The 27,043-nt window shown below is 37.7% G+C and overlaps 2 protein-coding genes across 3 annotated transcripts; both read right to left on the reverse strand.

The window, feature by feature from the left end:
* Window positions 1-227: 227 nt before the first annotated feature.
* Window positions 228-25,537, reverse strand: LOC141573259 (uncharacterized). Its single transcript, XM_074376726.1, has 5 exons — window positions 25,398-25,537; window positions 8,045-8,082; window positions 4,266-4,440; window positions 3,848-3,943; window positions 228-1,807 (listed from the first exon to the last, which is right to left on the reverse strand). The coding sequence occupies exons 2-5, from the start codon at window positions 8,057-8,059 to the stop codon at window positions 918-920; spliced, it is 1,176 nt and encodes a 391-aa protein (XP_074232827.1). The 5' UTR covers window positions 8,060-8,082; window positions 25,398-25,537; the 3' UTR covers window positions 228-917.
* EXO5 (exonuclease 5) lies at window positions 20,723-25,537 on the reverse strand. 2 transcript variants are annotated; one of them, XM_010959800.3, is made up of 2 exons: window positions 25,398-25,537; window positions 20,723-22,217 (listed from the first exon to the last, which is right to left on the reverse strand). In XM_010959800.3, exon 2 carries the CDS (start codon window positions 22,208-22,210, stop codon window positions 21,098-21,100), a length of 1,113 nt encoding a protein of 370 aa, XP_010958102.2. In that variant the 5' UTR covers window positions 22,211-22,217; window positions 25,398-25,537; the 3' UTR covers window positions 20,723-21,097. The 2 variants fall into 2 exon arrangements, with proteins under 2 accessions (XP_010958102.2, XP_010958103.2); XM_010959801.3 differs by having other exon boundaries at window positions 20,723-22,236; window positions 25,398-25,535.
* Window positions 25,538-27,043: the final 1,506 nt, after the last annotated feature.

Below are 27,043 nucleotides of genomic sequence, written 5' to 3' on the forward strand. Positions count from 1 at the left end.
CTGCCTATGCTGTTATATAGAAAATTCCACACACACCTAGGGGCCAAACCAGTATCAATTTCATACAAGAAAACAAAAACCAGACCGAAACACTCGCTCCCTGAAAGTTGCAAAGTATCATGATACTCTACTGTATTAAAATGAAATACAGATGACAGCTCAGTTAAGCACTATTTGAGCTATGCTTACACCTTATGTAGATACACCAATGAAAAAGACAGATACACTTGAAGTGCAAATGTTTTATTTACATACTTAAATACTTCTTTTCCGCAACTGAATACTTACTGTAATATGGAATACAACCGCTTTCCCCCTCTCAATCGGTATCTTGTTAAATTTTTTGCTTTCATGCTTACATACATAGGAAAACACCTTTATAACAAGTTTTAGAATTAAAGAGGAGACTCTGAGATTCAGCAACACTGCCATACCCATTCAAAGTGCCAGCAAATGGATGAAAATATTACTGAAACTCATACTACAAATTAAACCACATTTTTTCACTTGCATGTTGTTAGGATGGAAGAAAAAAAAAAGTTACTGCAGAAACTCTTAATAGATATGATTCAACGTAATATATAAGCATATTTCATACTCACACTTGCATAAGTGTATAATGTATTACAAAAATAAAAAATCAGAGATGGTAAATGTAGTTTTCATTGATTCCTTGATTGTTTAATTTATGCTTACTTTCCAAGCTCTACGGGCTATCATTTATAAATTAATGTTTTCTGTGATCTTTTCACTAAAAACTTTATTATCATTTTCAGAACATGATTGGCATCAAAAATTTTTTAATGGGAATCTATTCTTCCAATTCATTCAAATTGGTGGATTTCTCCTCACCATGAATTCTCTACTTAATAAGGTTTATAAAATATTTAAGGTTTTCTCATACTTTTAAGTGAACATTATGTATGAATTTTCTGATGTACAATGAGATTTGACTTCTGGGAAAATGCTTTCCCACATTTGCTACATTCATACGGCTTTTCCCCTGTATGAGTTATCTGATGTCTAAGGAGATGAGACTTCTTGATGAAGGCTTTGCCACATTCAATACACCCATAAGGTTTCTCTCCTGTATGAATTCTTTGATGCGTAACAAGCACAGATGTGTTGCCAAAGGCTTTACCGCATACGATACATCGGTAGGGTTTCTCTCCTGTATGAAACCTAGAATGTTTATAAAGGGACGAACTATACCTAAAGGTTTTCCCACACTCCTTACATTCAAAGGAGTTCTCAAGGGTATGAGATTTCACATGTTGCGTAAAGGAAGAGTTCCAAGTGAATGATTTCCCGCACTGACCGCATTCGTAAGGCTTCTCTCCTGTGTGGAGTCTCTGGTGGACCACCAGTTGTGCTTTATGCATGAACGCTTTCCCACAATCAGTGCACACAAAGGGTCTATCTCCATTATGGATTTTCTGATGAGTTGCAAGGTGTGCCTTCCTGCTATAGGCTTTTCCACAGTCGTTGCATTCAAAGGGTTTTTTTCTTGCATGATTTTTTTCATGTCTAATAAAATGAAACTTCTTTTTGAAGGCTTTCCCACATTCATTGCATTTGTAAGTGTTTTCTCTAGTATAACATCTGTTATAATTAAGTAAGTCTAAAGTAGGCTGCAAACTCTTTCCATATGACTTACATTTATATGATTTTTTTCTTGTAGGATTAAGACCTGTGCTCATATTATAACCATGGAGTCTCTCCACAGTCAGAATTTTACAGAATGTGAACAAAACTGAGTTCAAAACATTGTCTTTGCTTTCCTGGTGCTTGCCTGGGCAGTCAGCTTCTAAAAAGGAGTACAATAAGACATTCCTAGTTAATTTCTGCCATCAATGGTTATAGAAAGAAACTTACATGTTTTCAAATCTAATCTGTCATTGTGGAGCAAATCCTGTATTTGCCTTGCTCTCGAGCTTTAAGAATAAAACTGCTGAAGAGGAAACAGGAGAACAGACTGGCAATGAGAACAGATGGCTTAACTTGTGAGCCTGAGGAAAGGTAGTAAAGCTGGTACAAGGTACAGTGGGTAGGGTACAAAAGAAATAAAGCTGTTCAACAAAGGTGCATGGTTAGCTCACAGAATGAAGAGAGCCCACTATGGAGATGAGATCAATGAACAAAGTAACCAGGGGAACAAGAAACAAGAAACAAGAGAGTTAAGGGAAAATAAAAAAATACAGCATGCCGGTTTTAGTAGGTGGAGCACACCAGAATCAAAAGGACTGATACAGAGAAGATGATTGTGTACAGAGGATGCTGAAGAGTCCAACTGCCATGAAATAGGAAAAGATGGACAATTCTGGATAAACAAAATGGGATCACATTAAAGAGGGTCTTATAAGCCATTTAAAGACCACAATACAGGTTATAAAGGAATAATTTATGTTTATTTGTCAGAAGACTGACAAGAAAAATAAAGTAATTTGAATAAATCTTGCAGGAACATCTAAGATGAACCAGCAAATAGAAAGGAATTGGCAATATAGGTACAGAAACAGTCTAGATAGCATATCAGGAATTAAAACCCATTTGGTTTATGTTAGTAGAAAGTGGGGCCCCAGGGAATCTAAAATACACTTAATTGGTGTCTTACTCATTTGAAACATACTTCTTTTATGAGCTCTGTGGAAAGGGAAGATTTTATTTTGAATTACTTGGGTAAACCAATAGTTGAAATCACAGGTAATAAATCATAGGTAGTATTTAAGGAGAAATTCTTAAGAGAAAAAACCAAACCGCTTACCACAGTGACTTTGAGACTACAAAGCAACAGGCCAGTCATTACCCTTGATTGTAAAGATAAAGGTAAAAGGCTGAAGGATATCAAAAATTGGTTACTATGAAAAAACAGACAATAAGGCCAGGTGGGATAAAATTATGGGAATGGAAAGTTCATGAGGCAAAGAGGCTGAAGATGGCACAAAACAAATAACTAACCTTTAGAGTGATGAAGTTTCTGAGGGAGTTATTGTGGGGAGAAATGCAGAAGATGGAAGAAAAGGCAAGACACAAACGGGGAATAAGCAGTAAGAAAGGGTGAAGGCATATTAGTGAGAACCAATTCAAATAAAATTGGAGGAGGATTTCAAAAAAATATCACTATTGTCAAGTGAAACAGAAAGATGCACTAGAAGGCAGATATCCCAAGTGAACTTGAAGACTAAAGACAAACCAGGTGGGTACACAGGTGGAGTACCTGCTGCAAGAAAAGGGGTGACTTTTTTTTTTTAAAAAAAAGAAAATAATTTGAGCATATGTTACTAACAGTTTTGAAATAAAAACAACATATACTGAACACTTACTGCCTGTAAACTAATTGAAGGGTTCTGCATCTATTAACTCATATAATCTTTACAAAAACTTGAGGTAAAGACTAATATTATCCCTATTTCATAAATAAAGTTGTGCTACAAAAGAATTAGGTTACACAGTGGTTGGTGGAATAAAATCAAATCCACACAATCTAACCACTTTATTAGAACTAGGTGTATGAAAAGATCTGCGATCGTGTTGAGGAGGGAAGAAGAATGAGGATTCTAGGAATTAAGAGAACCAAGCAAGCACTTAGATGGAACAGGCAGTGGGAGGAGCCAGAGCAGAGGAGGGACATCCCCCCACACCAGAGCTGAGAAAGAGGAAGGGCAGCCACGTGGGAGAGTGGAAGTGAAGGTGCCACTTGGGGATCTGAGGATGTTGTGTCACCTCCAAAGGTGTGTGGCTTTTAAGAGGTGCTTCCTGAAAAGTATTTCAAAGGTGCCTGTCCCTCACACGCCACCTGGGATCCCAACTCCATAGACTCCCGTCTACTTGATTTTCGCTGACTCACCTGGAGTGCGCCAATGTGGGTTCTCTCCCTCCACCATCCATGGCTCCTGTCCTTGCTCCACCTTGAAGATCACTTTTGTCTTGGTGTCTGGACACCCTGTTCATGGGAAACAACACAGAATTGGGGACAAAGTGCTGGGGACAAACAACTACCTCACAATTTGGATTTGTCTCCTGGAGTCTCAGGGCCTGGAAAGGATGACAAACAGGCTTTAGAACAGAAAAGACCCTTTGCCTCCATCTGGGAAGCATGAACACACTATCTGATCCCCAAAGGGGATTAAGAATCTCTGACCACAAAAATTCAGGGCCAAACTCATTAATGCTTCAGAATGTTCACAGCTTCCACAATTCTTAAAGGAAGGGCACTAATAAAACATTCTGAGTTTCAATGAAAAGTTACCACCCACTGTCCTTACCCACTGAGATGAGGTTTCTAAAGTTCTCCAACATCACATCCCAATACAAGGTTCTCTGATCACAGTCAAGAAGCTGCCACTCCTCTGGGGTGAATTCCACAGCCACATCCTGGAGTGTCACTGATCCCTGGAATAGTACATGGATCTTCAAACTAAAGTGTGCATCATTTGAGGACTTGCAAGAGAAACATGGCAGCCTCTTAGGATCATATCATGTCCACTGGTGAGTTTTCAGAAAGTTATGTATCGTAACTACTGTACACCTGATTCAGAAACACACTTTGTGATAGAAACAACAATTGTGTTAAAAATATTCAACTAGTGCCAAGATAATTCAATGGGAAAAAGAACAATCTTTGAAACAAATGGCTTTGGGATAACTGGATAACCACATGCAAAAGAATGAAGTTAGACTCTTCCCAAAACACACACCTCACATCATATACAAAAATGAACTAAAATTGGATCAGAGACCTAAATCTAAGAGTTAAAACTACAGGTGACCCTTAAACAACCTGGGGGTTAGGGATGCCAACCCTCCCCACACTCAAAAATCCACATGTAACTTTACAGCCTCCATATCTATGGATTCAACCAACCATGGGTCATGCAGTACTGTAATATGTATTTATTGAAAAAAATCTGCTTAGGAGTGGACCCACACAGTTCAAACCCATGTTGTTCAAGGGTCAACCATATATAATTCTTAGAAGAAAACAAGGGAGTAAATCTTTGTGACCTTGGATTAGGCAGTGGTTTCTTAGACGCTAAACATAACAGGAAAAGTATAAGTGCCAAAAGAAAAAACAAATTGGAATTCATCAAAATTTAAAATTTTTATGTTTCAAAGGACACCATGAAGAAAGTAAAAAAGACAACTCACAAAATAGGGGGAAATATTTGCAACAAGATATCTGTATCTAAAACATAAAAAGACCTCTTACAGCACAATGATAAAAAAGACAATCTGATTTAAAAATGGGCAAAGGTTTGAACAGACATTTCTCCAAAGACAGATATGGTCCATAAGCACATGAAGAGATGTTCAACATCATTAGTAAAATACAAATCAAAACCACAATGAGACATCACTTCACACCCATTAGGATGGCTAAAATCAAAGGCAGACAACGACAAGTGTTAGCAAGGATAGGGAGAAACTGGAACTCTCAGACATTGCTGGTGGAATTCTAAAATGGTGCAGCAACTATGGAAACCAGTTTAGGAGTTCCTCAAAATGGTAAACATAGAGTTACCATATGACCCAGCAATTTTTCCTAGGTACATACCCAGAAGAATTGAAAACATATATCCACGCAAAATATTCATAATAGGTAAAAGTGGCAAGAATATGGGTATCCATCAAATAAATGGATAAACAAAATGAGGTATATTCATATAATGTAATATTATTCAGCAGTAAAACTATAGAGATGATCCTTGAAAAATATTGTGCTAAGTGAAAGAAAAGAGTCACAAAAGACCACATATTGTATGGTTCCATTTGTATGAAATGTTCAGAATAGGCAAATCCATATAAACACAAAGTTATTTCGGGTTGGGGAAGAAAGAAGTGGAGAGTGACTGCTAATAAGTATGGGGTTTCTTTTGAGGGTAATGAAAATGTTCTTAAATTAGACAATTCACAATTATGAGACTATATTTTTTTAAATACCAACTAAATTGTATACATTTAAAGAGATCAATTTGTAGTATGTGAATTATGTCTCAATAGAATAATTTTAAAATACTGCTTATATGTTCTTCATTCACTCATAACAGTATTTAATGAGGACATACCAAGTACAATACTAGTTATACAAAAAAGAACAAAATTATTACAGCCCTCAGAGATCTTACAATCTACTAGACACTGCAAAATAAACATGTTAAGTGTAATAAGATGTTAGTGAGGCTATAAGGGTAACAGGCTAGCCTCACATAAGCATAATAAAATAGAAAAATAGAGATTTCTTATATGATAAAATATATCATCTTAACCATAAAGTCAAAATCATGTTTAACTTAGACTGAAATTAAAAAAGGCATGTGGAGGGGGAGGGTATAGCTCAAGTGGCAGAGTGCATGCTTAGCAAGCACAAGGTCCTGGGTTCAATCCCCAGTACCTCCATTAATAAAAAAAATTTTTTTTAATTAAAAAAAAAAAAAGGCATATGGCAACACGTCCATCACAAAGAGATAGTTAAAACTATACAGAGCAGCGGTCAGCAAACTATAACCCACAAGCTAGCTTCCTATATTTGTAAATAAAATGTTACTGAAACATAGTTATGCCCATTTGTTTACTTAAGCTACAAGGGCAGAGTTGAGTAGTTGCCATAGAGGGTATATGGCCTTTAAGCCTAAAATATTTACTATCTGTCCCCCCTCTTTTTTTTTCTATCTGTCCCTTTAAAAAGTTAAGAGACTAGGTAAGGTTTATCCTAGAAATGCATAGACAGTTCAGTTTTGGGAAATGAAATCTTTAAACTGCTGTATTAAAGAAAATAAAACACATGATTTCATTGACAGGTAAAAAAAAAAAAGGATAGAAGAAAAAAGTTCTCAATTTACGAAAACAATCTTGAGCTAAAAATCTTTAACTTGATTTTTTAAAAAAGCCAAAAAACAAAAACCAACCAAACAAAAACTATCTACCAGAATATAGGAGGAAACAGTAAAACACTAGGAAAATTGCCATTAAAATTGGAACAAAAAAGATTTTGGCTAGCAATACCATTCAAAATTAGTTATGAGAAGTCTTGTCCACTACAATGAGACAAGAAAAAAATGGAGACATACATATTGGGCAAAAAGGGACAAAACTCCATTTGAAGAGTTTAGGATGGTCTACCTAGAAAATCTAAGAAGCAAGTAAAAAACTCTTGGACTTAGTAAGAATTCTGTAAGTTGACATAAAGTCAAATAGATAAACCTATACATTCCTATATACCAGAATAGCCAATCAGAAAATATAATGAAAAAAAATCCATCCCATTCTCAATAGCAACTTAAACCATATATAAGAATAAACATTATAAGAAACATACAAGAGTTAGGATAATAAACCTATAAAACTGTAATGAAGGACCAAAAGAAAAACTGAATAAATGGAGAACTCATTATTGAAAAGTTACAAATTCTCTCCAAGTTAATCTAAAAGTGTAGTGCAATCACAATAAAAATACTCTTATGAACCTTGGCAAGCTGATTGTGAAATTCACATGGAAGAGAAAATGCTCAAGAATTCCTGAAGACTCTGGAAAAGGTACAAGGTTTACTTATGGATCCAAATGAACATTAAAAAGGCTATGTACCTGGGTTTACAAATTGAGTTCATGTAGCACTTCTTGGCACTAGGTTCCCTGCTTATTCTAGGAAACAGTCTAAGAAAGTCACAGAAAATCTGATGTTATATTTGTCACAGGATTGTCACCATCAACAGTGTTTCTAACATTATCCCTATGAAATCCCAATGTAAGATATTTTCTTTGGAGAATTGTGCCAGGAAAAAATTTTTACTTATCTGAGGAATTGTTTTGAATTATCCTCACGGAAAAAGCCAATACTTTAACTGGTTGGCTATCCATTTCCTATGATCCCCAGGAAGATTGGTTATACATATGCAGCTCCAACTATGTACAGAGCCTATAACCTGGATATCAACTTACCAATTTTCTGAATTTCCTTTTGGATCGAATCTACATTTCCCCTGACTACACAGTTCCTTTTTATACGGATTTTTAAGAGATTTAAATAACAGAAAGTGGGTGCCTTACCTTGAAGTTGATCATTTCTGCAGCACTTGCACAGAGATCTATGAAAGCAGAAATGAGGAAGAGAATAAAGACATGAAATACCAGGACTGCAATATAGAACCATGCTCTATGAGAACAGAAGCACACACGCTGCAGCCTCAGAAAATGCCACCCAGTGGGAGAATGACATGCCTAGCAAGTCAGAAAATTCCTATTTTATAAGCAACGATCTCTACTTGTGTTATGAATACATGGAGTTTGATATGTTATACATTTCTGTCCTACAGACCTAAAAGCAAGTAGTTAACATTTAAACCAGTGCCTTTTTTTCTCAGAAATTTATCCTAAGTAAATAATAATGAGTTAAAAGGATAACTAAAAGCCTGATCTCTGAAGCTCACTATCTTTGGAAGCCATTCCTTCCTGTGATTCTTGATCTCTGTTCTATGGCTGGAGTAAGAGATCTCAAATTAGGTCTCTTGAGAAGGCTGGATGGAGGGACTTGGGGAAATTTTTTTTTAAGCAGGAGTTTTCAGTTTAGACTCTAGATCTGTTTCTTTCTCTCTGGGAACTCACCAACTGCTATGAGCCCAGTTTGGGCTTTTTGAAATTCCAACCAGCACTTCTAGGGCCCTAGAAAGGCTAAAATGTGCAAGAGGGACCCCGAGCTTTATTTACAGTCTTCATTGGAAAATCTTCAGACTCACCAAGAGATAATTGGAGAAAAAAAAAGAAGACAAGCTGAAATTTACTCAGCATACATTACTGGAATAGTTCAAAAGGAAAGTAAGTCCAACACTTTGTTCTGCAGGGTTTTTGTTTTTTTTCATCTTGCAGAAAGAATGGAATGTGGAGAAAACTCATCTGGATCTGAATCTCAGATCTTCCACTATACTAAACCGTGTGAGTCTAGGAAAGTTAACGTCCCCTCTCTCAGCTTTAGTTAATTCATATGTAAAAGGGAGATAACATTTATTTCAGAAGATTGTTATGAGAGCATCCTAAGAAGAGTGCACCAAACTTTCTCTAGAAATATTTTCTTCCTAGATCCCTTAAAATGGTTTAATATTTCCTTTTGCAAGCTCTGGTACAGCAAACGGTGCTCCTGAAATCAGGAAAGGTGCAGTCTGATGCAGACTTCTACACAGTGATCTTTACTTATGAGGGCAGGAAAGCAGAGCTGCTCTACCCCCACCTGGGATCTAGGAACCCACCCAGTGGCAGTGAGACCCTTCTCTTGCTTTCTCTGAATTACTCCAAAATTGGACAGGACCCACACACCCAAAATGAAGTTACCGCACGTGAGAGTTTTAAAGTTTTATCTTCGGTTGAGCAAGCTAATAAACCCGTCCCTTTCCCCCCCTGCCCTTCCCGTATGTCCCCCGAGTTCTGCAGAGTCATACCTGCCAGCCTCGCACCATCACGCTCCCAGCTCCGGCTCTAAGCTGTTTATCAGGTTACAGAGCTCTCCTACATCTGGGAGAAACCCACTCTCACTTCATGAGACGCTGGTTGGAAAATTACGGAATACCGACTACCGCCCCACTGCGCGTGTGCGGAAGTAACTACCCGCCCGGAGTTCCCAGGCTCCCCTGCGGAGCAGGCTATTCATCTGACACTACATTTCCCACAAGGCCTGTGGAGTTGGTTTCCGGTAGGTGTCGGAGGCTTTCTGCTTTTTTGAGGAGATATTCCTGGGTTGGTGTCTCTGGCTATGCTTAGAGAGACGCGCTCATTTATAAAAGGGAAATGTGTCTATCATTAAATGATAGACACCAGAATTTTTAAGTACTGGAAAATCTAAATCAGCAGGATGCTAAGGGAATAAGATACCCTTATTCAGTTCAGTTTCTTCTAGCAATACACCAGCTTCGGTTGGGACATGAAGAGGACCCAGTAAAGAAGACTGAGAGAATAATCTGTGCGGCAGATTAAAAAGCAGTGTTTTTGTGATACTGTGATTTAGACTAAGAAATATACTTTTGGCCTTCATCCCCAATTCTGGCTCAGCATTCCTAAAACTTTTGGAATTTCCTAAGTGATGAGAGCAATAATGGTGTCTTTTGTTACATTAATTAGGTGATTTTTGGACTGCACTTAAGGATGGGGCCTGGTTGCCAAGAAAACCAACCACGTGATTAGAAAGTTGGAACTTTCAGTCCCACACCTTCTAACCTTTGGGAGGGGAGAGAAGGGTGGTTGAATCAACTACCAATGATTTAATCAATCACGGCTATGTAATGAGGCCTCCATACAACCCCAAAAAGATAGAGTTCAGATAGCTTCTGGGCTGGTGAATGTATGGAGGTGTGGGGAGAGTGATGTGCCAAGAGACAGCATGAAACTGCCATGCTTTCCCCAGATCTTGCCTTATGCGTTTCTTCTGCCTGGCTGTTCCCGAGTTATATCCTTTAATAACAAACTGGTAGTAGAGTAAGTAAAATGTTTCTGAGTTTTGTGAGCCACTTGGGTAAATTAATAAAACCTGAGGAGGGGGCTGTTGGAACCTCCAACCTATAGCTAGTAGGTCAGACGCACAAGTAGATAACTTGGACATGTAATTGGCATCTGAAGGAGGGGCAGCGGGGCAGTCTTCAAGGACTGAACCCTTAAACTCTAAGACCTGACATTATTGCCAGGTAGATAGTGTCAGAATTGTGTTGAATTGTAGGACAACATCTGGTGTCTGAAAATTACTTGTGGTGGGGAAAACCCTGCACATTGGAATTGGTGTGAATAAAATCTTAGTTTTGTCAATGATTATACCTCCAGGACCTGGCACATAATAGATGCTAAATAAAGACGAGTGAATGTGAAAATGTCTATAGTTTCATTTCCATAAATGCATCACGCAAGCTGTCTGGCTAGGGTCTTAAATCCATAGATCAATTTGAGGGAAACTGACATCCTAACAATACTGAGTTTTCCAGTCCATGAGCATGATACATCTCATCATTTAATTCAGGTATACTTTAATTTCTCAGCAATATTTTCTAGTTTTCAGTGTACAACTCATTTATTTTTGGTCAGATTTATCCCTAAATATTTCATATTTTTGATATTATTAAGTTGTAGTTTTGAATTTCCATTTCCAATTGTTTGTTGTGACGATGTAGAAATACATTAAGTATAATGTTAACTGTAGGTTTCCTGTAGATGCTCTTCATGAGACTGAGGAAGTTCCCTTTTAGTTTTAGTTTTCTGAAGGATGGGTGGTGAATTTTCTCAAAAAATTTTCTGTATCTATTATCATGTTTTTTTCATTTTTGGTATATTAATGTGGTGAATTACATTGATACTTTTAATTTTAAACCAATCTTACAATTCTGGCATAAACCTCACTTGGTCATGGTGTGTTGTCCTTTATATATATTGTTGGATTCTATTTGCTAAAACTTTATTCAAAATCTTTGCATCTATGTTCACAGGGTACACTGCACTGGTCTATAGTTTTCTTTTCATGTAATATCTGGTCTGGGTATCAGAGTAATGCTGGTATCATTGAATGAGTAGGGACGTTTCCCTCCTCTTCCATTTTCTGAAAGTTTGTGTAGACTTTATTTGTATTTCTTCTTCAAATACAGAGAGAGGGAAAGATTGAGATTGAGAGAGAGAGAGATGGATGTTTGGAATTGGTTCAAGCATTTATGGAGGCTAAGAAGTTCTCCAAGCTGCTGTGTGCAAGCTGGAGAACCAGGAAAGCCAGTGTGTGTAATTCAGTCTTGGTCTGAATGCCTGTGAATCAACAGAGCCAAATGATGGTGTTATGCCTAGTCTGAAGCCAAAGGCCTGAGAACAGGAGTAGAGTGCATGCACTAGTGTGAGTCTTGGAGTACCGGGTGCTCCAATGACTGAGGGCAGAAGATGGATGCCCCAGAACAAGGAGAGAGCAAGAAATTGCCCTTTCTTGACATTTTTTGTTCTTCTGGCCCTGAACAGACTGGATAATAACTGTCCACTGGTAAGGGCAGATCTTCTTTATTTAGTCAACACCCTGATTCAAATGCTAATCTCTTCTGGAAACACTCTCACAGACATTCCAAGAAATAATGTTTTTTCCAGCTATCTGAGCATCCTTTAGCCTACTCAAGTTGACACATAAAATAAACCATCACAACTTCCTCCTCTAGTGTACCTCCAGCACCCTCTACTGACAAGCTTTCTTTGGAGTAATGTTAACATGGTATATCTTTTTCCATTCTTTGAGTTTTAACCTATTACTATCTTTATATTTAAAATGAGTTTCTTTTAGGAAGCTTATATTCGTCTTTTTCCTACAATCTGACAATCACTTCCTTTTAATAAGTTCTTCAGAACATTTACATTTAATATGATTGGTATGACCAGTTTAAACCTACCATCTTACTAAGTGTTTTCTATTTCTCCCATTTGTAATTTATTCCTTTTTTCCCAATCTTCCTTTGGATTAAACATTTTTAATGATTTTTAATGACTTTATTTTAATCTTCTGTGTTGGCTTATTAGCTATATATCTTTATTTTGTCTCTGTAATTGGTTGCTTTAGCGTCTACAGTATATGTTCTTAACACAGACTACTTTTCAAGTTATATTATACCACTTCACTTACCAGAATATAAGAACCCTATAACATATAATGTTACATGTCAATTATATCTCAATTTTTAAAATGGCATTAAAAAAAGAACTTTACAACAGTAAACTTTCATTTTTCCCTTCTTGCTTTTTATGCTTTTGTCATACTTCTAAATACATTATAAATCCCACAAAACACTCTATTATCATTACTTTATTAAATGGGCAAGTTACCTTTTAAAGAGATTTAAATAATTTTAAAGTGTTTGTATTTACTCACATAGTTACCACTTCCTACGGTCATCTTTCCTTTGTATATATCCAGATTTCATTCTGGTATCATTTTCCTTCTGCTTGAAGGACTTCGTATAACATTATTTCTATATAGGCCTGCTTGTGATGAATTCAACTTCTGTATGTCAGTAAGTCTTTATTTCACTTTCACCTCTGAAGAATATTTTCACAGCATAAAGAATTCTAGGTTGATAGTTTTAATTTAAGGACTTTAATAAAGATAATGCTCCACTGCTTTCTGTGGCTTCTATCATTTCCAACAAACAGTCTGCTGTCATCTTTATTTTTCTTTCCCTCTCTCTTTATTTCCCTCTTTATTATTACTATTATTTTTTTGTTACTTGTAAGATTTTTTTCATTATCACTGGCTTTAAACAATTTGATTATTATGTGTTTTAGTTTAATTTTCTCCATGTTTCTTGGAGAAGTCATTGAGCTTCTTGGATCTGTGGGTTTACAGTTTTCATTTGATTTGGAAAATTTTTCATCATTATTTCTTCAAATACTTTTCCTGTCCTCTGTCCCTTCCCTTCCTTTGTGGACAACAATTACATATGTATTAGACCATCACTTAAAGTTTTCCCATTGCTAATTGATGTTTTTTCATTTTCAGTACTTTTTTTTTCTGTTTCATTTTGGCTAAATCTGCAACCACTAATCTTTTCTTCTACAGTATCAAATCTGTCATTAATCCCATCCAGCTTATTTTTCATCTCAGACATTGTACTTTTCATCTTTAGAAGTTCAACTTGGACATTTAAAAAGTATCTTAAATAAATTATTATCAAGGTCTATTAAAACAGTGGATCCATGTAATTAATTAATGACTACTCTAGACCTCTGAGAATTATGAGTTCCAGTTTCAAAGGCTAATATGTCTAAAATTAAATGGAAGAGAAGTTAAGAAGTCCAGAAGACACTTGATCTTGATCACTGGATGTAACATTTTTAAGATTTAGAAAGCTAAGTGACAGATGAAACAATTATGTCTCTGAGTAGGAGTCTAGAGCGTATGTTAGGAGAGAATGTATATTATTATGTTCATAATGCAGCAAATGAACCATGAGATTAAAAGATAAAGCTCTATTCATTTTTATATGAATATAAATCTAAAAAAAGAAATATATCCATAGCCACTGAGTGACTTGCAAGTAAACATTCCTAAACAGTTTTTCCATGAATACCAATTTTATATATTTCACTCTACTCAAGGTACTAATAAGATTACTTTCCTAGATATCATATTTTTTAGTTCGAAGCTGTAAAAGTTGTTAAAATGTTCTCCCCAAATTGCACATGTAAGAGTTTCTCTGTATTTCAATGCATAAAAACAGTAGAATAATGGTTACCTGGGGCTGGGGCTGGGGCTGGAGGGGTGGGTTGAAATTGGGCAGCTATAGAAAGGTATAAAATTACAAACAGTAAATAAGTAAGTTCTGGAGATCTGATGCACAACATAGTGATTATAGTCAACAATACTGTATTATAAATTTTAAAGTTGCTAAAAGACTAGATCTTAACTGTTCTCAACACAAAAAAATGATAATTATGTAATGTGATAAAGATGTTATTAGCTAAGAGGGGAGGGTATAGCTCAAGTGGTAGAGCACATGCTTAGCATGAATATGGTCCTAGGTTCAATCCCCAGTACCTCCTCTAAGAAATACATAAACCTAATTACCTCCTCTACACACAAAAAATAAAATTAAATTAAAAAAATTTTTACAGATGTTAGCTAAAGCTACTGTAGTAATCATACTGCAATATATAAATGCACCCCCCAAAAACGTGTTTCTCTGGCTCTATTGTTTCTCTTTTTAATTTATACCATTGAAAAAGCCCTTATCATACTGGTTAACAAAGTAAATAACTCTCTGAATGAAAGCCTTACCTTCATTTTTATAGACTCACTCTCTGTGCAACGAATATGAATTGTGTTACAACTGAAGACTTTACCGTATGTATCACATTAAACAGTTTCTCCCTTTTGTGAATTCTCCTTATAGTAAAGACCTATGTTCTGTTTGAATCCCCACCACATTCATCACATTTAATGGTCTCTGTGTGGACTTTCTGATGAGCTCAATACTCAGGTGAAGCATCTACTACACTTGTTATGCTTATAACATTTATTCCTTATGCGGAAAAAGGGAAATCAGAGAACAGTGAGATTTTGTGGCATGAAAAATAAATCACTGAACAAAAACTTCAATGGCTTCTTGAATAGAAGAGAAAACTGGAAAAATGCAGGAATCTTACTTAGTTAACTAGATAACAGGTCAAAGAATTCTTAGAATGTAAAGATAAAAAGTAAAAAGTGAAATATGAGACAAAAGATAATAGATATAGAAGGCAGATCAAGGAAATTTAATGTACATATAACAAGCAGTCCAGAAGGAGGGAAGAGAATAGAGGGATAATACTCAAAGAAATATTTTCTAAGTTGAAGAAGTTGAAGACCAGCACAAACAATTTTCTCAGTATTAAGAGAAAATGACAGAATAAAATAATAAGAGGAAAAATTAGGAGATGCAGAAAACATATATAATAGAAATTATAGAGAAAATAAGAGAAGCAACAACCAAAAAAATAACAGTTGAAAAAATTTAAGGAGTACTTTCTTCCTTACATTTTAATGTACTTTTACTATTCTTTAATGTATTTTTTGGATTTTTTAGATCATGAACATGTGGAACATGTATTATTTTATCAGAAAACTCCACCATAAGGGAAATTACAAGACATGCAATAAACTGGCTTTTAAGAATCATTTAAAAAGATTAAAATCCTCATTAAAAATGGGCAGTGAATATAAGAAATTCATAAAAGTACAAATTATCAATAAATAAAGGACAGATATTCGTCTTCCCAGATTATCTGAATAGTGCAAATTAAAACATTAAGGTTAAAATATCAATTATCTCACACTGGCATCATTTTAAAAAATTATACTACTACTGTTAGGGTGTAGAAGAACATACATTTTTATGTACTTCTTTTTAGAAAATAATTTTGAGTTATTATGTCATATGATGATAACAGTGACAAGTACAAAAAACCCTTGCTTTGGGGGATCCTAGAGACTAAAAGGTATAATATTTTCACAGGGCAATCTGGATCCAGATGTATTTTAAATTGCCTATCTTATACCCCAAAATGTCTAGGCCTTGGAATAAGAGGAGGAAAATTAGAAAAATATTCGCAGTATCAATGTTTATATACAGGCTGCGCACATCTATGTGTCTATATTTATCCCTGTATGTGCCGACTGGGAAGGAATAAGTAAATAATAAATTACATTACACCTATAGAATGAAATACTGTATTATCCAGCTGCTGATATGATACTAATATGAAAATATGTCCATGATAAAACTTGACTCAAACAAGCAAGTTATGGAGGATTTTTTGTGTCTAATCACATACACCCCAATACACACATATTTGTTTTATATATAAAGATATACTGATATGTCCATAAAATGTCTTGAAGAACCTCATCAACTTTCTATCAATAGTTATTTTTGGGATTCAGGATTAATAGGTGTGTATGTGACAGCAACTTTTACTTTCTACTTTATATATTGTTACAGTGTTTGTAGTAGGAAAAGACAGGAAATAAGCTAAGTGTATGTAAATAGAGGCCTGGTTAGATAAACAGTAGTGTATCTTTACAATGGAATCCTTTGAGTTGCTAAAAGGAGGTAAACTATAAATATTAATATAAAACAACTCCAAAATAAATTGATAAGTAAAAGAAAGTGTGTTGAAGTAGGAAGATAATGAGACACAAAAAGCACTAGTAAAACATTGAGACTGGTCTTCATTAAAATTTTGTTCATTAAAAGACACCATGACAATAAAAGGTAAGTCACACACTTGAAAAAGATACTCCCAGTAAAGATACACAATAAATGCTGTGGTTACTGGAGTCATTATGGAAGACGTAGAAGTTAAGTTCAGTGGAACTGGAGAAACTGATGCTAGGATGACGATTCTTAGCTTACTTATGCCCCACATTCACAGATTTTGCTTACGGGGCCTTCATCAGTATTCCTGGGATACTGACCTGGAATTCAAGGCAGCTCATTTTTCACTTCATCCAGACCTCCAGGGCTTGGAGCCTCCCCCTGGTTCCATAACAACAGGACCACTCTGCATTTTCTGCTTCCACATTTGAGGGTCTGACAACTACACAACCTGGTGGACTGTGACACCACTACAGTATTTCTGATCTCAGATCTATCTGAGATAAATCATTCTGCAACACGTTCTCTTTATCAAGTCAGCTCCCCTTCTGCAACACTACTTGGCTTCTACTTACTTTTAAAAGTTACCGACACAACTGAATATTATTCAGTCTCAAAAAGGAAGGAAATTTTGACACATGCTAAAACACAGATGAAAGTTTGAAGACATCATGCTAAGTGAAATAAGCCAGTCACAAAAAGACAAATATTGTATGATTCCACTTATACCTAGAGTAGTCAAATTCATAGACAGAAAGTAGTATAGTGTGACTGCCAGGGGCTGAAGGGAGGGAGGAATGGGGAGTCAGTGCTTAATGGGTAGAGAATCTCAGCTGTGGAAGATAAAAAAGTTCTGAAGATGGATGGCAAACAATGTGAATGTAATGCCACTGAACTGTAAACTTAAAGTGGTTAAAATGGTAAATTTGATGTTACTTATTTTATCTCAATAAAAAACAAATGTTTTAAGATATTGAAAATTGAGAGAGAGAAATTAGGGGCAAGAATTTAATCAATTCTCACTCTCAAACTTAAAACAAGATTTATAAGGTCTTATTCTGTGCCCTGCTTATCTCTCTAGTTTTGTCTTCTCCCACTTCCCTTCATCCTACTACCTAAACTTAATACATTTTTTTGATCTCTGAACGCACCATGTTCTTTATCTGCCAGGCTGTTGCACGTACCAATCTCTGCCTGAAACATTACCCAAACTTTCTTAACTCAGCTAATTCACTTTGTTCAGCAGTCTTCACTCCCACCAGAAAGCTTTCCTGATCTCTAAAAGCCCAGTGCCGATTTCCTAACATCTTGCCCAGATTTCTCTAATATCTTGTACCACCCTATGCGAGCTCTTATCACATGGCTCTGTCATTGCCAGTTTACCTGTCTGTATTCTCTATACAAAGCATGAGGGCCAGAACGCAGTTATCTTGGCTGGATTCTCTCACACCTGCTCTCTTTGTGCCATGAGATGTCCAGAATCACTAGTTAAGACTTCAAGATTTCAAGGCCTTGAGGCTCTGCCTCCTGCAGGCCTCCAATGAGTTTGGAAGTATCAAATCCTAAAAGCTGACCTTGTAAGTCTAATGCTTTTGCCCCAAAATATGCAAGGCAGAGAAAGAATTGTTCAAATTCCATCTAGCACATGACATCAGATTTTTAAAATCATGAGTCTTAACTTAGTCTTAACTGTCAGTTCTGACACATTCTGGTGCCAGGATGGAGTTGTGGAGATCGGTTAAGGACTAGTCATGTTCCATCTTCCTCCTTTCCCCAAGGGTGTACAGTCCTTGGCAAGGCAAAAAGTGCAAGCTCTGTTACCGAAAATCTCAGTGGGGCAGAGATGGCAAGCTGTCACTCAATATCCATTCTCCGGTTTTTGCAGTTCACAGAACCTTGTTTTTGTGTGAACATATGCTTTCTCAGAATAAAAGTGACATATCCCAACCTCCCTTGTAGCTAGTTATGACCAGGTGACCAAGTTTTGGCCAGTGGGATGTAAGCGCTGCAAATTTATGATATGTCCTTAAAATGATGCCCGTTTCGTATTTGAGCTTTATGCTGAATGTGTAATGGGTGATTGGAATTTGGGCAGCTGTTTTGGACTATGAAGTAGGAAAATGCCTGTTGATTTCAGAGAAAACAGAGAGAAGGAACCTGGACTCCTGACATATGGGTCATCATGACCTAGACTAACGGTACCTAGGGTTCCTTTTCATAAGAGAGAAAAAAAAATTCTATTTTAAATACCACTGTCTTGGCAATTTGTATTGTGAACAGTCGAACCTAATCCTAATTAAGGTACTTAACCTATTCCCTGGCCCAGGAAGCAAGTTTTAAAAAACAAGTTAAAAAAAACGAAACAAAACAAAACATAAAACCACAAAACAACCAACCCCCCCCCACAAATCAAGAAATAGCTTTGTTATGACATCTCTTTTTATTTGCTCACTCACTGAACAAAAATAACGAAGAGGTTCATAATTTGTAGGTCAGACCTCAGACAGAATTCACAAGGGAGAGATGTCTTTATTAGATATGTAGAAACTGCAAACCAGGGAAGTATTTCCACTAATCCTGAGGTGATCCCAACTATAGGTGCCTCAACTATCTTGTGAGAAACCATAAAGTGATAACTGAAAGATGTTCATTTAAAATAAGGATTTGAGAGCTCAGGGAATTACTGAATTATAGAATTCTGACTAAATTCTATTAGTCACTGTCTAAAACCAACTGATTTTCTCTTTTTCCTCTTTTTAAAGATTCTGCTATAACTAAGATGATGCTACAGAACCTTGAGCAAGTTCTTTTCTTGAAGACTATTTGCTTAATACTGCTTGTCCCATAAGGTCTAGTTTACCATGCCCAAATTTGATTCCAAACTTCCTAGGGCTTAGAATAACGTACAGAGCAGGCAGCTTAACACAGCCAGAAAAGCTTCACAGCCTAATAGTTAAGAGCGTAGGCACAGACATATGTCAGCTAAAGTCAATCACTTTCAAACTGTGGGAACTTGGGCAAGTTTTAGAACCCTCCTAAGCCTGAGTTCCCTCATCAGGGATACTAATGGATACATAAATTTAATCATAAAATGTGCTTAGCACAGTGCCTGGGACGTAATACTCACTTAGAAAATGGGAAGAGTTATTATTAGAAGATTCCCACTGTTCATAAAAAAAGAGTACGTGTAGCTCAGAAGGCCTCCAGAGGCCACCTCTAACTCCCATAAATATCCTCGTTTTACCAGTTCATGTATAACATGCAGTCACACTAACAATATCCACCATCTTCTGCTGGCTCTTGACCTTCTAGTTCATACAGAAACCCCACCCCTGCCAACTCTTATCCCTCCAGCTACGTTTGCAAATTCTCTCGTGGTGTCTCCATAATCAAGCCTTCTCCTTCCAGGTGATGCTCATGTCACTCTTTCCTTTGGCCTTGGTGATGTTTCCAGTTAAAGGCTCCACTGAGACTCCTCTAAGATGCTCTGAGGTTCTTCTCCATTACCTTTACACTGTCCTTACACTGTTTTTATTTTGTTGTTTTTCACTTTATAAAGAGATTATCATATCATATGTAACCTTTTGGGACTTATTTTTTCACTTAATATTGTGGTGCTGAGTTTCATCCACATGGTTGCATGTCCTTGTAGCTCATGTGTTTTGGCTGCTGTACCACACCAGCCACTCTTCCAATGACAGGCACTGGGTAGTTTCTCGGTTTAGGCTTTGCTATTGTCAAAGTGCTACCAAGTTCTTGTTCATATTTCCTGCTGTACATGTATAAGAATTTCTCTTAGCATATACTTAGTAGTCTTGCTGGATTGTACAGTGTGTGAATGTCACATGTTACATCATGGATTATGTTTTTCACATTTACTATTTTCATTGTATATGAATTCCTCTTTCTGCTTCACTTTTCCTTATTTCTTTGAGTATACGTATTATGCTTCTTTTAAATTCTTGCTCTGCTCATTCCACTACTTCAGAAATATGTTTATGTACGTACTTAAAGGCTTGGAATAGCACACACACAACTATTTGTGGTGGTCCCCTTTGAAGGGTTGAAATTATGAAAAAAAAACATCAGTTCAACCAACCTGGACAGTGTTTCACTTTATTTCATTATATAAAATGTAGACACCTTGATTAAGAAAAAAATAGAGAAAAGACTTACAAGAAACTGAAGACTCTTCTTAGAAAAGCAGTGATTGCTGAAGGATACCTTTGCTCCAGCCATGATGAGCCTCTGTCTTCTTGGCAATCTATGGCGAAGCTCCAGGGACAGTATAATCCCAGATCTCTCCCACTCATCCCTGAGCCTTGGTCATGGATTTGTGAGGTTAGAGGGTGAGGAAATATGAAAAGAACCAAAATAAGAACATTCTCCATGAATGTCAAGCTCAGAGACTGGTTCTGTTTTCTCTGCTGAATATATTGGGAACAGGAAAGATCAAAGTTCCTAAGGGCACACCCGTTCATTTGGCTTTTTTGGCTTGTGGCTCTAGCACAGAGTTGGGCAACCCACTGCCCTTCCTCCACTCACAGATATCTGCATAGCTGCACGTCCGGCATTTCCAAGCCTCCTCCACGTCAACACCTTGAGGCTCTCGGTGGCCCATCCAGTAGGCCATATAGTGTTGCACTTTGCTTCTCACTTCCTTCTCTTCGAAGGCCACGATCTCTGTACCCAGCACAGTAGCAGTCTCTTGGTGGATATACTCAATCTTCAGGCTGTCAATAATGGGGAGGTCAGACAGTGTTAGAGACAAGAAGACCAGCTCCATGAGGTCACCCATGGACTTCACAGAGAAGCCTCCCTGCCGGGCATGCCTCAGCACTGAAGGTCCCAGTGGCTTTTCTGGATGCAGTTTTGTGTGGTGGATTAGGCTTTCAGGGGTCACTTTCCCCTGTACCATGGCATCAAAGATATATTTGTACAAGCTGACTTGAAAACAGTCTTTTTTCTTCTGAGCATCCAGAGGAAGCACAGGGCGCCTGCGTGTCTTGAGCTCAGCCAGTTCCAGTTCCCCCTTGGCTGTATAGTGCAGCTCATCAATCACTCCAACAAGAAGTACACCCTCCACTTCTCCAAACACTGGAAACTCTCTGACACGCCCTTCTGACTGCAGAGTGGGAATCATTGATAGTATGTTCAGAAACTTAATTGCCCAAGCATCTTCTTTAGTGGTGACGGGGATAGTCACAAGATCATGAACTTCTAGTTCTCTTGCTAGGTGGATACTGGCACCAGTGTCCAAAACAGCTGACTTCTCAGGTGTCAAGAAACCAGGAAGCTCCTTCCCATATGCCATCTGCTGTTCACACCAGTTCTGAGCAGACAGGTCAGTGACATATAAGTATTTCAGATAGAATCGCTCCATAGGTGATGAGACATCCAATCCTCTTTTCCACTTTGGTAAGCTAATGAGTTTGCCATCCTTCCCAGGGAGTTCGGAAGAAGGGCCAGGCTCGCTAGGTGAAGTACTTGCCTCTTGCATATCTTCCAGGTCCAGAAACTCTGAGTCACTCAAGTCTGAGAACCCTGAGGCCTCTGCTGACACTGCCTCTTCTTCCCCAGGCTCTGCCATAGTACAGCTGTGGATTGGGCAAAGGCCTTGCATATCATGTTAAAGAAATGCATTATCCAAATAAAAACATTTTCAAAAGCACTTTCAAATTCTAATAAGGTAAAAAAGATTCATGACCATTATTTATACACAGTCTTTAAAGATGCTTATTTATTTATGACCAATTAGTAACGCTATAGAGTTGTAGTATAGGTACAATTAACAATCGTAAGGCTCACTGCATCATCCTTATATGGACACTTGGCAAGTTTTTTTTTTAATGCAAAATAGTTCTATTCCTGAATTTGGCACTAACATAGTATATGTGACTTTAAGCAAATCATGTTCCTTGTCCTCAGTTCCTTCATTTAAAAGGAGATTTGAGGTTTGCCTTTTTTCCTTCAAAATTCTACTGACTTGGGACATTATTTCATTATTTTAAGTGAATATGGATCATTATAAATGCTGGAGCAATGTTTGCCAGTTTACCATGGGCCACTTCTACAATTTCTTTGATACAAAGTCCTTGACTAGGAAAATAAATCTCAATAACAAACTGTTCCTTGAGAAAAATCAGCTCTACAATGACTGTTTTCAAATGTAGCTCCCTGGAACATAGTATGACAAAACTCAGACTAACTACAGACAAATACAAATAGACCTACTCATACACAAAGCAAGAGCATGAAGTCATGAGAGAGCATATTCACAGCAACATGTGGACATCAGTTGCTTTTTGTATTTGAGATATATTTTAAAAATGGCAAGGAGAAAAGGCTCTTGGTGCGTTTTACTTTATCCTTACTGACTTCATAAATTCCTCCTAACTTTATGGAAATTGATGTTTCCCACTTGTGGAGGTTTTCTCCCTCCACAAGAAATTAGCTTATAGTGGAAAATATCTGTTAATGAATACTCTTAAAATATTACTGTATTTTGCTATAAATAACAGTGAATATTTAGTGCACAGTTATGGTATGCTTAGACACCGAGCCAAGTGCTTCAAATCCAGTATTTCAGTACTCTCCTGTGGGACAAGTACCCTCTCATTTTACAACAATTTCACAAATACAGGAGATTGAAAGAACAGAACAATGAACACCATTGAAATAAACAACTATTGACATGTTGCTTGCTGTATCTGCTTCTTTTCATGTGCTTTTTTAAGTTGAACTATTTTAAAGTAAATTACAGACATCATAACACTTCAAACATAAATGCTTCAGCATGCATTTCCAAAGAAGATTCCTATATTAACTACAATACTATCAGCACATCTCACAAAATTAATAATTCCCTAATAGTCCTGTCCATATTCAAACTTTCCCAACTGCCCTAAAAACAGCTTGGATAGCTTTTCTTTAAACCAAGAAACAAAGACTATATAGTATGTCTGGTTATTTTGTCTCTCAAATATTTTCAGTCTTAAGAAATTAGGCAAATTGTCCTGTGAAGATACTCTTTTTAAGCTTTCTTTCTAACCCCACATACCTAACTCTGTATAGAGAGAAAACAAAACAAAACAAGGTACGACTAGCCCACTAGTATTTGACTCTGGGTGCCAGGAAAATAACTTGACAGAGAATTCAAGCTGATTGAGGGAATTATGAACCAAGTTTCCTCCCTGCTACGCTAATGAGCAATGAATGAGCTGAATACACCAACTTCCATGTAAAACGCTTAAGATCTGATACTTTGAAAATGCTATTAATATTAGTTATCATTGTTCCTAATTTTTACATAGCCTAAATGTCCCTAATGAAAGAAAACACAGATAGCTGGAAGAAAAGTTATTTGCAATGAACAAAAGTAATACAATGCTGAGACTTTTGTGTATATCCTATAAAGTGATTGCTTTATAGGACACGTCAATAGTAATAAAACACAGAAGCTGCACATTTGCACAAGTCTCTTAAACTATAAATATGTCTTCGATGAACACAGTTTCATAATGAGTATGTTATTTGGACTATAAAGTCCCTGAAAGTGGGAAAGAATCTTTACCCTCCACCAAGAAACAAAAGTTAAATAGCAATTAACACATATACTTTGGCTTGTTCCCTCCCCACCCGTCACCTCCGTAGGGGGAGGGCACTAAATCCAAATCAACTGACCTTGAAAATAGTTTACTTCAAGTATCTAGACCTGGGCTATCCAATATAGCAACTTAAATTTAATTAAAATTAAACAAAATTTAAAATTTTTTTTTTTTTCATTTTCTCTTTCTTGCATTAGGTACTTTTCAAGTGCTCAGTAGCTACATGTGGCTAGTGGGTACCACATTATAAGGAACAGAGACAGAACTTTTCCCTGATCACAGATAGTTCTTTGGACAGCACTGGTTTAATTATTTCACGTATATGTATCAACTCCCCAGAGAGAGTAAGCTCCTGAAATGTAGGGACTTCTTACTTGCTTTACACACAACATTCAGAACAGGGTAGCCCTTAATAGGTAAGTGAAATGTTTTGTAGAGATGACACAAAAAGGGGCATTCTCTGTGGAATTATTCATCTAAAGGAAAAAAACAATGCACTGCGGATGGACAATTTAGACCCAGATATGCTGCTTGGACTTTCCTACACAGAAAAAAATCCAGCCAAAGCATAATGCAGTGCATGGTGTCCCAAAATACATTCTGTATCTTTCTGACAAGAGATGATTTTATATGGTACATAGATCAACACCTTTAGATATATGCTAGAATAAATATAAAGCTACTAGAGCATCCATCAAATACATAATTTCTCATACAGTGTTTCTCAGGATAAGTTTGATTTTTTTAAATAAATGTAAGTATAAAATTAAAAATATGAGAAAAATAATACAGGTAGGCCCCAGGTATGGCAAAAATCATCAGGTGGTAAGTGAATGAGACGTTTGTGAAACATCAGCATAGTGTCAAAAGTCTGCCGGTCCTACAGATCTGGGTTCAGAACCTGATCCTAACTAGGTCAGCAGTAGTAGTATGCTACTTGCCTTACGAATACTCTTATGCAAGTTTCCTGTTTTCTGATACATCTTTAAAATTAGAATACTCCTTCCAACCACACTCAGCTACCCAAACTATTGAGTGATAAGACACAGTACACATCCTGGCACTCAACAAATGTGGATCTCCTTCTCCTTCCCAAGGAAGAGATGAGACAGTATATCTATTCCCTCTGACAAATGAGTAAACTTTAGGAGAGAGGAAACTTCTACTCACCTGGACTTGGATGATCTGACTTCTCAAAGGAAAAGGCAGAATGCTGAAATGACGAGGCTGAGGAAGGAGAAAGGAGCTCTGAAAGTCTGCAATCGAAGAATTCAGATTAGCAACTCTGGGCCTTGCTGTGGTGGAACCGGGACTTTTGGTCCTTCCTCACTTGTCCCTCGCATTGTGGCGCTTCCTCCTCTCTGGTCCACACTGCACAGACTGTTGCCCAACCCAGGTCCTAGGTGACGCCTGCCTCTCTCCGAGGGCAAATTCTCCATGACTTCTTCGTTTTGCCCATACCCTGGATGCAGTTACTTGATCCAATCCCTGCTCCCTGCAAGTGAAAGGGTCAAAAATAACGCCTGTCCCCCCAGGAGCTCCAAGGTCAGTTCCCTCTTTCAGCCCCAACCTAGGTCCAGAAGCTCAAGCAGAGATCTCAGATCAGAGGCTTTTCCTCTCTGACGGGCTCCTGCTGTTGAGGAACTGCCACTGCCTTCACCCTCAACATCCTGACTTGTTAAGTGCAGCCCAGACTTGTGGGCCCCGAAAACTACCGCCTTCAGCGGGAGCCTTCCCACCGGCCCCAAACCATTGTCTTCCCGGGAGTTTCAAGCATGCCCGAAAGTTTACTGAGCACTCCCGGCAATATCCTGGAGGAGCGAGCAAGGGGTCGCTGGCCTCGGGAAGGGGTCCTAGCCAACAGCAGGGTCCTTGGAGGGCGCAAGGTCCTAAAGGCACAAGAGCAGACAGACGAGATACACCGCTGCCACGGAGACGTTCCCAGCCGGTAGGCGGACGCGGCAACAGCGGGGACAGATCCCTGGGCTCCAGACCGCAACACCTCCACCAGCCACCCCCATTCGCCGGCCTTCCCCTAACCTCGGATACTCCTCTGAACGCCGCAGCCTCAAAACAGCTCCCCAACTCTTACCTTCGATGCGCATGCTAAAGTCCGGAAGAGGCCCTTTGCTGTTGTGCGTCCTAAGAAGCCTCCCGGAGACCAGGCCCAGAATGCCCAGCGGCTGCCCAAGGACCGCCCCTCCCAGAGGCCTCAGCGGCACCGTTTAGTCCTCGCGAGTCCGCGGATCCCGCGAGAGCCCGTTGGCTGCGGGGCGGAGGAGGGTCCTGATGCAGGATACAGCTCTGGACCGGTCCTTCCCGTGCGCCGCTGGCTGTGCGTGTGTTTTGACTCGGGACGGAATTGTGCTGTCATTTGACCTATAAGCGACTCCCAGCCATCGGTAGCCACTAGCCATGTTTAGCTCTTAAGCACTTGAAATGTGGCTAGTCCAAAATGAGACGTGCTGTAACTATCAATATACTGTATTTTTAAGACTTAGTTAAAAAAATTAAGTAACTCACTAATAATTGTTATACTGATTACATGTTGAAATGGTAATATTTGGATATATTGAGTTAAATCTATTTTTTAATTAATTTTACTTATTGCTTTTAATTGTATTAATGTGGCGGGTAGAAATTTTTAAATTATTTAATGTGGTTCACATTTGTGTCGTGGCTCACATTATATTTCTCTTGGACAATGTTGCTCTTGAGCATCAGAACCTACCAGCAGGGAACTTACCTTGCTCAAATTTGTGTTCCCCACAGGTGCTAAAACAATCACTGACATAACTTTAACACGCTTAAGAGAA

The sequence above is a fragment of the Camelus bactrianus genome, chromosome 13 (assembly GCF_048773025.1).
Source record: "Camelus bactrianus isolate YW-2024 breed Bactrian camel chromosome 13, ASM4877302v1, whole genome shotgun sequence".
Lineage (NCBI taxonomy): Eukaryota > Metazoa > Chordata > Mammalia > Artiodactyla > Camelidae > Camelus > Camelus bactrianus.